We start from the raw sequence: 14,094 nt of genomic DNA on the forward strand, positions 1-14,094 counted from the left end.
AGTTACCTGTCACAAATTTCTCAAGGCAATTTTGAGCGGAAGAATAATTAAAAAAAGCTTGGTAAAAGTAACACCTGTGCAACAATATCAACTCGACGTAACGACAGCAGCATAGAACTAACGCGAATAAAGAACAACTTTCGAGGATTTCTATAGAATTTAAGTAAAGCCATCAAAATCTTATGGCGATTTGTGCACATAACTGTTGAACAATTTCTTTATGCTAGGTAGACTGTATCCAATGTCAATCTCAAAATGGATGATCATTAAAGATCAGCTTCTCCTGTATAATCCGCCTATTTGCATGTCTAGAGCTTCTGAAATACTAGAACAATATCCAAAATTTAAATATTATAGGAATAAAACAGGCATAGAGGACAACCTCCCGAAAGGGAAAAAAAAAAAAAGGGAGTAAGGAGAAAAGGGTAGAGGGAATAGACAAGATAAAGCACTTAGAGCCATCAAGAATAATCCAACTTCATTTCCACGCTTCAACGTCCATCTGCAGATGTAAATGATTCTGCAAACCCGGATGGACGAGTTGGAATACTGGTTTGGGTATTGTCTCCACTAGCAAGGAAAGACGAAGAAGAAGATACATCCAAATTACTAATTCCCTCGAATGACTGCCACTTTTTGAGTGCTTGTGGCAATGGCATATCAAGGTCAATTCCATACATATCCTCGGCATCTGGTTCTGTTGGTTTCCAGAACTCAACAAGAGATGAAAGCACATTCACTGCATGGCCCATGTCGGGCCTCTGATAGGGCTCCCTAGCAGTGCAGTGACCAGCCAACTCTGCAACAGTATTAATGCTGGCACAGGTTTCTTCGTCCAGTTCTATAGTTGGGTCGATGGTCTTCTGGAATGTATCCTTGCTAAGGTGCATTCTGCGAAACCATGCGACAAGGTGCAAGCATTCTTCAGGCCGGGATTCATCCAGTGCTTTTCTACCAGTGATCAGCTCCATTAGAATCACACCAAAGCTATAAACATCAACCTTGGTATTCACCCTTCCAGTCACTGCCAAGTCAACCATGTAATTTTAATGTCAGAACCATGAGAATTGATAATTGACCAGAAAGCAAAATCAGAACAACCTGTACTTGCTATGGTACAATATCAAGCAACAGGGAGGGATGCAGGGGCATAGTTTGGCATATGAATAACAAACATCTACTTTAGGACTTGTTCATTACATGAGAAGAGTTTCCATGGAAAATGGACTTCTGTTTAGTTACCATTGTATTTGATTAAAAAAAAGTTCTAATACTAGCTTAAACTAATCAAAGAAGTTGATTAACAAGTGGGTCAACTTTGTAATTACAAACCGATTACTTCTCCCAGGCCAACTCTTTATCTTAAACCTTTGGTATCTAAATATAACCAACAACAAAACAGACACTAAATAAACAAAGGTACAGACAAAAATGAGTAATCAAAATAAATGTGAAGGAGTAATCAAAGTGAATGCACCAAAACAGACTACAGAACAAGCCATGAAGTCAGTATGGGAGGCTGAGCGGTCATTATTTGACCTCTAATCCTCTATAACCAGAGAGAGATGGTTTTAAGTCCAAAGTCAATATCTTCATAATACATAGTGACAACAGATCCATCACTCGTTGTGTTACTTCATCCTGAAAGTTGTTTTCAGTCAGTTACATCGATACAATTGTTTTCTCAGAATGGAACCCTCAATTGTAGTTCGTGAAGTAGACAATGTACTGCCATTTGCAATTCCATAAAAACTATTGCCAGTGTTCCTACTCTACTACAAAATGGCTCTTCTATAAGGATGTGATATTCAAATTGATTTTCACCTTGTTGCATCCTCATTCCCTATTCGGGTTATTTTTCCTAACCTACTTTGTTTGACATGTACATCTTGACTATAGTTAAAATCCAATGTCTCTTTTAATTGGTTACTTCAAGGACAATGAACTACAGATTTTTCTGTGCATCCAAAAGTGTAGAACTTTATTTAGTACTTCTAATCTTAGGAAAGATTACCTGCATATTCCGGTGCGAGATACCCAAAAGTTCCAGCCAGTCTAGTCTCAACTGAGAATTTTCCTTCTGGAGCAAGTCGAACCAATCCAAAGTCTGAAACTTTTGCCCTCATATCATCTCCAAGAAGAATGTTGGATGGTTTAAGATCCCTATGGATAAAGCTTCGATGGGCCAAACCATGTAGATATTCAACACCCCGGGCGACATCCAAGGCAATGGTCAACCTTCTTGTCCATTCAAGTGATTTCAACCCTATCTCTCTCCAGTTAAATAGATGCTGACTAAGAGTCCCCTGAGGCATGTATTCATAGACAAGAAGCTTCTCATTTCCATCCAGACAATACCCAAGAAGAGCAACCAAGTGTCTGTGTCGAACCTTAGTAAGAACTTGAATCTCAGACATGAATTCAGAAAGGCCCTTTTCACCCACTGCCCCCGATTCCATTCTCTTCACTGCAATCTTCGTCCCATCATGCAACTCCCCTTTGTAAACAGTTCCAAATCCCCCACTACCCAATATATTTTTCTCGCTGAAATTGTTGGTCACGTTCTTCAAAACTTGAATGGAAATGACCATACTACCAGTCTCCACAACGTGAATGTCACCATGTCCATTACTTCCGAGACTGGAAGCTTCATTGGCTCCACCATTAACACTACGCTCAGCAACTGTGATCTTCAAGGCATGCTGTTCACCTGAATGTTGCGGATGTATTACAACAGTATGTGGGCTTTGTACTTTCCCAGAACGATAATGTTTTCGTCTAAACAGACAGAAACCAACAACCCCAACTAATAGCAACGCGCCAACACAGCCGAAAACACCCCCCACAATCGCTCCACCACCCTTGGATTCTTTCTTACCATTTCCATCACCACCACCATCTGGATTGGAAGGTGAACCCGGTGGAGAAATTTCCTTTCCTATATCAGGGTTCCCAACTGTAATGACTTCCACATTACTTCTAAAAGATGGCACATTACCATGCAGTTTATTGTTTGAAACGTTGAGAAACTTAAGATTAGGCAATGTCGTTAGTTCGGTAGGGATGGTACCCGTCAGATTATTATCAGACAGAACCAATTTTTGCATCGACGCAAGCAGAGAAAACTTCGGAGAAATCGTCCCCGACAGACCCATTCTCTGAAAATTAACAATCGTAATGCTGCCATTGCCGACGCAAACAATCCCCTTCCAGTTATTACAAGGATCATTTCCTTTCCAATTCTCAGCTAAAGTTTTTGGGTAACCGAACGCCTCCACAACCGATAGCAAATCATTAACACGCCCATCGCAGGAACCACTGGGGTTTTCCGTGCAGAAACTATTGCTGCCTTCCCTCATGTCAAGTTTCACAGTCCCACCAAACGTCGGCCGCGGACCTTGAAGCAAATTATTCGTTAAATTCACTGTTCTAAGGTTTGGAAGATTCACAAATGACGCCGGAACAATTCCCGTTAGTTGATTGTCCCTAAAACTAGCATCCTGCAAGCCTTTCACTCTGGAATAGTCCGGTATCGGACCCGTGAACTGGTTCCCATGTAACCAAACAGAAGTCAAGAATTCCATATCGGCCAGTACCGCAATTGTACCATTAAGCTTATTATTACCCTGCTGTCCGTTTAACCAAAGGGTCTGAATTCCCGAATCCGCAAAGCTCGGAGGCAATTCGCCTTGGAGTTTATTAAAGGCCAAACGCAGGTCCGCCAAACTTACCAAAGTGCCGAAAAGGTCTGGGATTTCACCGGTGAGATTGACGCTGTTGGCCGAGAAGACTTTTAGCGAAGTTACGTCTTTAATACTCTCCGGGATGGTCCAGGGAGAGAAGGGGTTGTAATCGATGGCTATTGATTGCAAGGCCGTCATGCCGGTGAAGAAATCCGTGGGGAAGGAAGTGAATCGGTTGGTGTGGGCTATGATTGTGAGAAGGGAGCCATGGCCTGCAAAGCTGGGGAATGGGCCGGTGAACTGGTTTTGCTGGACCTCGAACTGGGTCATGGCGGAGAGGTTCTGGAGCTCGTTGGGAAGCGTGCCACTGAGGTTCAAGCCCTTGATTTGGATGACGAGTATCCGCTTCGATCCGTCGCATCTAATGTAATCCCAGTTACATGGGTCGGGGTCGGACCATCGGAGAGAGTCGGAGTTGTTGATGCTCTGTTTGAGAAGGTTCATGACTTGCGCATCGTCGGAGTGGACGGGAAGAGAGAAGGAAATGAAGCAGAGAAACAGAGGAAGGGAAAGGGTGAAAATAAGAAGACATGGACGGGGGGTCACCATTGTTTTCGGAGAAACCGAGAATACACAGATAAAATAAGGGGAGGCGGTGCCGCGGTGGAGAGAATATAGTCAATAGAGATAGACTTGAGAGTGGGCGCACTGGGCGGAATAGAAAAGGGCAATGAAATCATGAATACAAACAAGTGGAAAAAAGGCTGGATTTCTAAGGTGGAATACGTTGTACTAAGAAAGTACAGTATTACCTCTGCATTGGACAATTGGACATTCCCTATAGGTTAAATTCCGACAGAAAAAGCCAAAACAAAACAAAGATCAAGAAAACAGAAGATACCAGAGACGCGTTATGTGGAAGTGTGATGTTGACAAAAAACGTGAGAGGAGACGTTTTTAAATATATTCTGTCACTTTTCCATTATAAAACTAACGAGAGGACACGTGGTAATTTTTGGTTGGATGATACGTGACATCAATATATACGTCATCAATCAAAGCTAACACGTGACATGTTAATTCTATCATTAATTTTTTAATGACAAATTAACATATATATTTTGGTGCAACTTTCTTGAACTTGTTTACTCGAGGTTATTGATTTCGCTTATTGGTTGATTTAATAAAGAATAATTCTATTTGAAGGCTTTCCTATCACACATAATTCATATAGTATAATTTGATTTAAAAAATAATTCTATTTGATAAAAAAAAGTATTATCTAAATAAAAATTGCAGAGAATAAAAACATTTATATAAATTGAGGTTTTTCTCTTTAAGTTTCTTATATACCATCTGTATGTATTGATTGAGATACAAATTGTGTATAATGTTTGAAATACAACTGTCATTTGAATTTCATTCGACAATCCCAAAAGATCAGAGCATATCAACCACAAGTATATTTTGCCTACTAAGCTCTAAAAAAGATCTCCAAAATCATTCACCTACTATGCATATCTAACTAGTTGAACTGTTTCATTGCCCTTATCTTACATGACACACCTCATAGTTAGGATATTTTTTTCAAAAGATCTTATCATGCACCAAGTTACCCATGCTTGATAAAGTGGAGGAAGTGGAATTGGTGGCCTCAGACCACTCTTAATCAACCAGTCACTTTCAAGAATAAGTAACTAACTCTAAATAGGAACTCATTTGTACACCTTACAAATAGCAACATAGCAATAACCTCAATATCTTCTACTTCATTAACCTTGTCGATAAAGTTTTTGACCCCCTAGCAAAATCTTCCTTGGAATCCTCACTTCAAAACCTACAACACAATAGATTCAGGTGGAATGGTCCAGCTTCAAACACTTTGAAGATTAGTCAAAATTCTTGAAGATAACAGAGAAAGAAGGCTTAATAGTTTATCTGCTAGTTGTAGAAACAGGGGGAAGTATTCCCTGTAATGTTTGACATTGAAGAGACCGCATTAAATGCTCTCTTACATCTAACGATCAGTAACTGTCATTTGGTTGCCCATACTTTGAAGCAAGGCGGTACATACTTCATTTAATACTTATCAAGCTTTACATTTCATTCATTAAAATGATCCATAAGGTCACTTATGCATTTATTGCTCCAATCTTGAGGTTCATTCCTATCCCATCTAGTTGGTCCCTGGTTTGATGCTAACAAAATCATTTTTCCATGTGTGATTGAAAAATCAGGGTTTCCACCCATGAGAAGGAGCACTTTCCTTGGTGAGGTAGTGGGCGCCTAGGCAAGATTATGGTTGCGCTACATTGGTGTGGCATGGGCATTTGATTGAGCAAGGCGGCAAACACGAGCCCTGAAAAGTTGGCTAGCACCCATTTAGGTGATATGGTGGCGCTATGCCTGAGCATGATCATGTCTCTACGGTGTCGACAGCTTGTCTTGCTAGTACTAAGGTACATAGCGGCAGGATGGTGAGGTTTTGCTGCTATATGTCTTGGTCGCCCGTTAGCTTTGTACAGGTATTTAGTGTAGCACCTGCTGTAGTTCTCCGTCGAGGAACCGTGGTGCCCGGGATGTGAGTTGGTTGGCTATATTCCTTTTTAGGCGTGGGAATCTTGTGTGTCCGTGTGTAACAATAATTGCAACGGAATAAGTAAAGGGGATTAGTCAGAGACTAATATAGTAGTACTAGATAAGTGTACAACACTCTTTCATCAATAATAAAATCCATATGTCACTGTAGCTTTGTCCCAAATATAATTACATACCATTATAAACTCATTACTAACATCAAAATATAAAGAACCATAAATTATTAGTCACCCAACTACAATAAACATTGCAAAATTTATAGAAATACTAATTCTAAAATAGGACAAGCCCCCATGGCAATTCCTCCGGCCGGGATGGTCTTTCTTCCTCAGGGTAACTCTTTTAGGCTACATCAGCATCAAATTCTACACCTCAGAGGAGCAAAACTATAGTAGGACTATCACGGTGAGATTTCAATGAAACCTCAGCAAGTTAAAACCCATGACAGTACTAATAATGAGAGACAATAGAGATGGATATGCATGCACAAGTTTATGTAAATAAAGTCAAAAACACATATCTCTTATGCCAGTTCCTCTTTGGAACAGAACATATGATGCCTTGACTTTAATAAAAGCCAATAATAAGCTGACACATCACCTAAGCACAGAAAACTCCTACACCGCATCACATCATAGCAAAGGAAAAATCAAAATCCATTCTACTCCTATGACAGTTTCTCCTGTGAACCCAAAACTATCAAACGCACCCACCTCACCCCACTGCCACACGCAGTACGACCTCCAGGACCACCTCCAGACTAGACCGACGCACCCTTTCAGACCTTCATAGCCCACCTTAGTCGCACGAACCATCGCACTACTGCCCTTTAGACCACGCAACCATCGCATTATTGCCCATTCCTCCTTATTTATCAACGTCTTCAAGTCTACAAATTACATGGTATGTAAATAAAATTCTATCTTCTTGATGAGAATGCAAAATGTCGTATTTTTCTCCCTTAATGTCTAGTCTTTTATACTTATTTGGTGTCTAAATGTACTCATTATTATTTTATTTTGATTTAGGATGCAAATGGAGGCGTTAAATGAAAATAAAGCTAATTGGGTAATTTTGGACAGTTTCGGCATCAATTTGTAATCTGGGAATAACTCACTCATCCGAGCGCCGATTGAGATGATTTAAGATGCTATAGAATACCAAGAAAAATCTCTACAACTTTCATGTTCTTAGTTTTGAGAGATACTGGCTGCATCAAGGTCAAAACCAAGCTTGAAGTTGCTGCACCAAGCCTGTCACAAACATAGATAGATATTGGAGACATTGGACACCCATTTTGAGGTAAAACATACATATAAATGGAAATAAAAACAAATGCTTCTCCTGATCCTTCTTTCAATCACTTTATATATTTTTTATTAAAATTTTTTCTATCTTTGATAGAAATAGATGATCAATATATCATACAAAAATGAGAGGGATGGATCTAAGTATTTGCATATATCAAAAACAAAAAATCGAAGGGCAACAAAAAAAGGCATTTATTCTATATTGATACAAAAGAAAGAGTTAAAGTATAGTTAATTCATGATCAGCAAAAAAATTCCCACAAAAACTCTAAGAAATGCACATTCAAACAAAGCAACATTTTTCACAGAAATCACTTAATTACATATTAGAAGGTACCAAAAAGGGCCATAAATGCTAACAGAAAAAGACTGTATTTGTACGAATATCACCCACGAATTTTGCATTATGCTAATATCCACAACTTAGATCACCGCGTACACAAAATGCATATATACAAAATTAAACCTTAAGGAAGAACATGGAAATTAGATTGACAGTGACAAAAAATTATTGTACAAACAACAAGAAAGCTATGAAGCCCAAAAAGTTATGCATGAAGGTTTCTCTAATAGAAAAATTAGACAAGAAAATATACCTGAAAGGGAATTTATTCCCTGAAAATCAACCTCGGTCGTTCACAAAATGAAGCCCAAAAACTTAGCTCCCAGCCAAATATGGAGGCATTATTTGGTCTTTGAGGTAGATAAAGCCAAAGTTGATATTATTTAGTCTTTACCTTATCCCATTAGTGTGGGGGAAGTTCGTTCTTTTCTTGGACATGCAGGTTTTTACCGAAGATTCATCAAGCTTGTCCTTTCCCATTGCTTGCCTTAGAACAGTTAGGACATCGTTTGCTCGCTTAGTGTGAGACGAACAGCCCTTCATCGCCCGATGTTGAACCGTGTCTTCCAAGCTTTCTATATAGGACTCCTCACTCTTCTCCTGAACTAGCTACACTTTACTCGCTCAATTGCCTCCTTGTCGCTAGCCTTTTGCCCTCAAGAGGGGATCTCTCCCTTACATCAGTGCGGTCCTCACATTTCATCCATTGGCTGTAATTCCCATAAGCTGTCAGACTGGAGGGAATATTTTTTCTAAAGCCAAAATCTTAGCTACAAAGGAATAAAAAAAGAAGTTGGGCATCCGAAATGCTGCCCAACCTATCCAATAGTGTAAGGCTGTCATGGATAAGTGCTGATGACGTGCTTCATATCTACCACATTCCTAGCTGCTTGCGGTGAATCCCTGTGAAATAATGACAATTTGGGCTCTGGGAGGGGTGTGAACAACACCTCCAACGCCTAAGTTAGTTTGGATATGATTATAAGAACAGAAAAAGAATGAGAGGGAAGCAAAAGGCCAAGGAAAAAACTTACTGTACCCAGTCCTAGGAATAGGTTTTATATAATGAGCTGAAGTGGTCCCTCTTTCTTTAGGCTTTACGAACCTCCTGAAACTTGAAAGTTTTCACAAATCACCCAATTGCATAGGTGTTAGTCTATCAGTATAGTCAGTGTTGCCACTAACTATGGTACCAGAAGCAAGATTTTATTTATTTGAGGTACCTAAAAGTGTCAGAATGAGATACAGTATGTGCCATTAGTTTCACTTGAATATTTAAGATTTTATGGCTCTATAAAACCACTTTCAATTTCCAAACGAAACGCTTGTTCGAAAACTCGTTTTGATTATTTCAAGGCCATTCGGAGTAGAATTTTAATAAACAATTTGCACTTTGAGGTTAGTATGGTTATTTAGGAATTTACAGTTTAAATTTTATTTTTCACTTTTTCGAAGTGAAAAGTAGCCTCAATAGTAGCACCTACGAGCAATGTTTTCAAAATCATAGTGTGAAATGTCCAAATTAGGTTAGGAAAGTTTTATTTCGACACTTGGCAAGATCATAGCCAAACTTGGTGAATATTATTAGACACTTGGCACCAAGAGGAACCGTGAGATGGAAAAAATGAAGAAAATCAAGCTCTGTGATCATGCCACCTAAGCAAAACCCTATTCCATCCAATCACTTAATTTGTGACAAACCAAAGAGGGTTTAAATGCTAGAGAAACCCTAAACACTTGGAATCTAATTGAAACCTAAAAACCTTGGTTGAAATCGAAACCCTAAATGGTTTCCCCAAACTCCAAATTTTGCCTCCAAACCCTAAATGAACCTGGTTTTAGCTTAGTGTTTAATCACTTGATTAAATCACTTACACATGCTATTAACCACTCAAATTCATGCTATGAACTCATTATTTATTCTTTTAAACCTTAGTAATTTTATTGGGCCAAGAAAATCTAGATTTGGGCTTGATAGAAATCAAAACCCCAACCAAACCCTATTGAAACCCTAAATGGGAGCCCATTCGGTTAAAGCCCATTAAGGCCCACGAAATTGAGCCACATTGGCAAGGTTTGTGGAGGAAGTTTCCCCCTTGCATGCCTGACTAAACACTACCAAAAGCAGCCCCAATAGTGCATGATCAGAAGGCCAAAATCCACCTCACCAACCACTTTTCACAAGAAAGCTTCCTTAGCTGAAAACTATTCACTATTGCCCATGGTTTTGCCCCCTTTTTTGGCTAACACAACCATCAATTCAAATGTCTTTCATAGCCTCCCATCACCCTTCAAAAGTTTAAAAGGCGTCCAAGTCCTTCCCACTTCATCTCATCACTTTCCAACTATTTTCTTGGAGAGCAAACAGGAGAGACTCTCGAGCTAAGTTTTTGGCTCCCATTGTGTGACCTCTTTGAAGCTTTTTATTATTTTTCCATAAAGTCTCTTTCACAAATGTTTTTACTCTTTGAGTCTAGTTTTTGTGGATATATTTTATGTTGATTTTTAGTGGTCATTTGATCAGTACCAAGCTAGTTTAAGCATGGAAAGGTCAGTCTGGGCGATAAATTGGATAGTGTATGATATTTTGATAATTTTGACCTAGTTATTGATAAGCTCTTGGTCTGATTTTCTTTATAGAGTATGGTTAAATGCTGATATGAAATTTTGATGAGGATTAGTTGCCTGTTATAAGCATTTGATGAAATTTTTACTTATATTAAAAAGGTTGAAAACTAGAAGGATTAAAACAATTTCTATTTTGTGTAAGCTTGAATCTTTGGATGAGAAAACATGATCCAATGGTTTTGATATTTTTATATGATGATCCTAAGACTTTCATTTACATGCTAGGATATTATTTTGAGGACTTTTGATTTTTTTTAAGATATGATTTTTTTTTATACATGAAAAGGTTCAGTTAGATTACAAATTTGAGATTTTTGGATAGATCTATGTTTTGGTTTAATTTTGACCATGTGATCTTGAATCTAATGCTTGGATCTACTATAGAACATGATTTTAAACCATATGATGTTGTTGGTGTATGATTATTTTGATGAAATGATTTAGATCAAGTGGTTTGATCAAAACCAATCCTGGAGGAAATCGATTTGTGAGAAAGTGTTGAAGCCAAAAGTTTAGAAATTGATTTTTGTAACTTTTGTGATTTTTACTTAATGATTCAAAGCTTGTTAGTTCTTAGAAGTCTATTATGATCATATTGGAAGAAAGTTTTTGAACTTTTGGAGTTCTTGGAGATGTTTTAAAAAGAGATAAAACCATGAGAATCAAGGGTTGTGTTTTAGTGAAAAAGCTTGAAACTTTTTATTAAAACGTTTTGTGATTTAGTGAGGTGGATTTTTTTTTGGTTTTTTTAGTATGCTATTTGGACATAGGATATAATTTCCTATGTTGCAATATTTTGGTTTAAGCATGAGAAATGAGTTTTTATATAATTGCAACAAAAATAAGAAAAAACGGCCTATGTGTGTTTTGGCCTTGGTGTGTTTGTCATGGTTGTGTTATGTTTGAAATCTTTCTAATTAGATATTTGGATTTATGACAAAATTTACATGAGAAATTTTGGTGAGTTTTGGAGTTAGGATGTAAAATCTTTAAGTTATGGGTAAAATTGTCATTTTCCCACATGTATAGGGTAAAATAGTAATTTTACTCTAAGATAGTATTTTCATGTTTTTAAGTTATCAATGATGAAGTTTCTAATGTTTAGAAATCTCTACTTACAGTTTCTCATGTTTCGCACATTTCTCCGTAATGCGACAGTCACTGTAAGTTAACTTCTAACTTACTGTCATATTTCTGTGTATGTATGTTGTAAGGGAACTGTTGGCTATGTTCTCATGTTATTATCTATGTCATGTTATGTCATGTTATGCCATGTCACTATATGTTATCTGTTACACATTATATTATGCCATGTCATGAAATGTTATATGTTACATATTATGTCATGTCACGAAATATTATTTGTTCCATGTCATGAAATATTTTCTGTTAGTTGTTATGCTATGTTATGAAATTTTATCCATTACATATTGTGCCATATCACGAAATATTTTTTGTTACACGTTATGCCATGTCACGAAATGCTACACGTTACGTCATGAAATGTTTACCTGTTTCATCTTATGTCATGTCATTCATCTCACATACATGTCATGTTATGTTATGTCATGTCGTCTGTCATCTTGTTTCATATCTCAAGTACAGAGTGTGTCTCGAAAACTGTATTTTCTTAGTTAGTCAAGGTTGGGATACTCGTGACGTAATCACTATGATTGTTCGAGTATCTCCATTGATAATTCACATGAGGTACTTCCAGCGTAATCATTTTGATTGTTAGAATACCTCTCTTAATTGCTTTCGTGGCATATCATTCTGATTTTCAAAATATTAATAGGTACTCCTAGCGTAATCATTTTGATTGTTAGGATATCTCATTTAAAATACTCATGGTGTAATCGTTCTAAATGTTTAAGTATCTCTGACGGAATATGTTGGGCGGAATCATTTTGATTGTTCAATATTCCTGACAAAACAAATGGAGAAATAATATTGATTGTTAGAATTCATTTCAGTTTCACGTTCAGCTCATGTTTAGTTTTATATTTAGTCATGTTAAGTTTTAGTTCAATTCAAGTTTAGTTTAAGTTCAGTCTCAGTTCAGTTCACGTTCAATTGCAGTTCAATTCATGTTCAGTTTCACGTTCAGCTTTATGTCATGGTTATTCCACATCAATTCAGTTCATTTCATGAGGAGGCCCAAGGGCTTTTGCCAACCCTGACCAAGAGGGGAATCCCCTTCCAGTTACCCCACAAATCCTCGTCGCATACAGGGATTTTAAGTCGTCATTTTTCGTGAAGGTACTCGAAGCGGCATGTGTGGGCCACCCCTAAGGTGTGTCAGTTAAGCTTCCTGCATGTGGGTATTGGGCTTCTAACAAGCTCAAGTTGCTGGTAGTTGGTTGGTGCATGTTCGTTACTTGCTCGTGCCCTTCTTCGTCGTGGCCAGGGTGGCACGACGATTCAGTATCTTCATCATTACGTGTAGCAGAGATCTCGAGATCCTTTCCAAACAGTTTTCCTTTGGTGACTCCTGTCCTTCCAACACGCGAGATAGTCCAACCGACGTCAGTCCTATATTTAAGCTCTGTTCATCCTGTCACTTTCACCTTCTCTCTTGTCTTTCTTCAAGCCTTCTTCTTCCGCGTGTGACCTTCCAGAGCTAAGGTTTCATTCCATCTCTATCAATGACCCCAAGAACTCCTCACTCCCTGCCCAAAAGAAAACTCGCCCCCTGCCCAAAAGAAAACTCACTCAGTCCATACCGAAGGTGCTTCTATCGGCTCCGAGAGCTCAGTACCCCTTGAGACCGGTGGGAATGTGCCATTCTTTGAGGGGTGCAATTGGTCTTCAATGGCCTCCTCTGTGGACCTCTGTTTGTTAAGGGTGACTTACGACATTCATGATTTGGCGGTTTTGGAGGTCCCTGGCCTCTGCTCTGCGGTCGTCAATCCTAAAGGGTAGCATATTTCCTTCAATGTTTGCAAATGGGTTACTACTACCCTTCTGCTGGCCCATTCACGAAGTTCTGGATTATCTTCATTTGGCCCCCGCTTAGCTCCATCCAAATACTTGGCAAATCTTGGTCTCATGCTATGTGATCTTTTACATAGCGTTGGGCGCTGTGATTGACGAGTATCCTGATCTTACTGGAAGGGAGTTTCTCATTACTCATAACGTGCTACGCCTTGACAGCAACCTGTGCAGCTTCAAGGCGTGGGGTAAAAACAAGTTGCCCACCTGGAGATGCATTTTTCTCATATCAAAGATTGGTCTAGGCACTTCTTTTTCATGTCAAGCTCGGGTTGGGAGTTTCCAGATAGAGAAATTGTCCATCAAGAATTTCCGTTTGTGCCATTTGGGGGGTGGTCCCAGATGACAAGAACATCTCTATCATTTTGTCCAAGTAGTGGGAAACCCGGCTAGCGATTGTTAGGGCCTAGGATTAAATTCATCCCGATGACGTTTGGATGAACTCCTTGTTAACCAACATTAAGATTTCCCATCATCTTCTTACGCCCGACTATTCTTATGTCATGGGGCAGCGTTTTCTAGGGGAGTCTTCTACACCTCG

At 38.7% G+C, this 14,094-nt stretch overlaps 1 protein-coding gene across 1 annotated transcript; it reads right to left on the minus strand.

Moving 5' to 3' along the window:
- Window positions 1-244: 244 nt before the first annotated feature.
- On the minus strand, window positions 245-4,487 carry LOC121257696 (receptor protein kinase TMK1-like). The gene is made up of 2 exons (XM_041158857.1): window positions 2,015-4,487; window positions 245-1,024 (listed from the first exon to the last, which is right to left on the minus strand). The coding sequence occupies exons 1-2, from the start codon at window positions 4,290-4,292 to the stop codon at window positions 492-494; spliced, it is 2,811 nt and encodes a 936-aa protein (XP_041014791.1). The 5' UTR covers window positions 4,293-4,487; the 3' UTR covers window positions 245-491.
- Window positions 4,488-14,094: the final 9,607 nt, after the last annotated feature.

The sequence above is a fragment of the Juglans microcarpa x Juglans regia genome, chromosome 3S (genome assembly GCF_004785595.1).
Source record: "Juglans microcarpa x Juglans regia isolate MS1-56 chromosome 3S, Jm3101_v1.0, whole genome shotgun sequence".
Classification (NCBI taxonomy): Eukaryota; Viridiplantae; Streptophyta; class Magnoliopsida; order Fagales; family Juglandaceae; genus Juglans; species Juglans microcarpa x Juglans regia.

What these genes read in the sequence shown, in the direction of transcription:
- LOC121257696 (XM_041158857.1), bottom strand. Translation starts at nt 4,292, where the DNA reads ATGGTGACCCCCCGTCCATGTCTTCTTATTTTCACCCTTTCCCTTCCT. An exon ending in TCTCGCACCGGAATATGCAG is followed by an intron (nt 1,025 to 2,014) that starts GTAATCTTTCCT and finishes TTGACTTGGCAG; the next exon opens with TGACTGGAAGGGTGAATACC.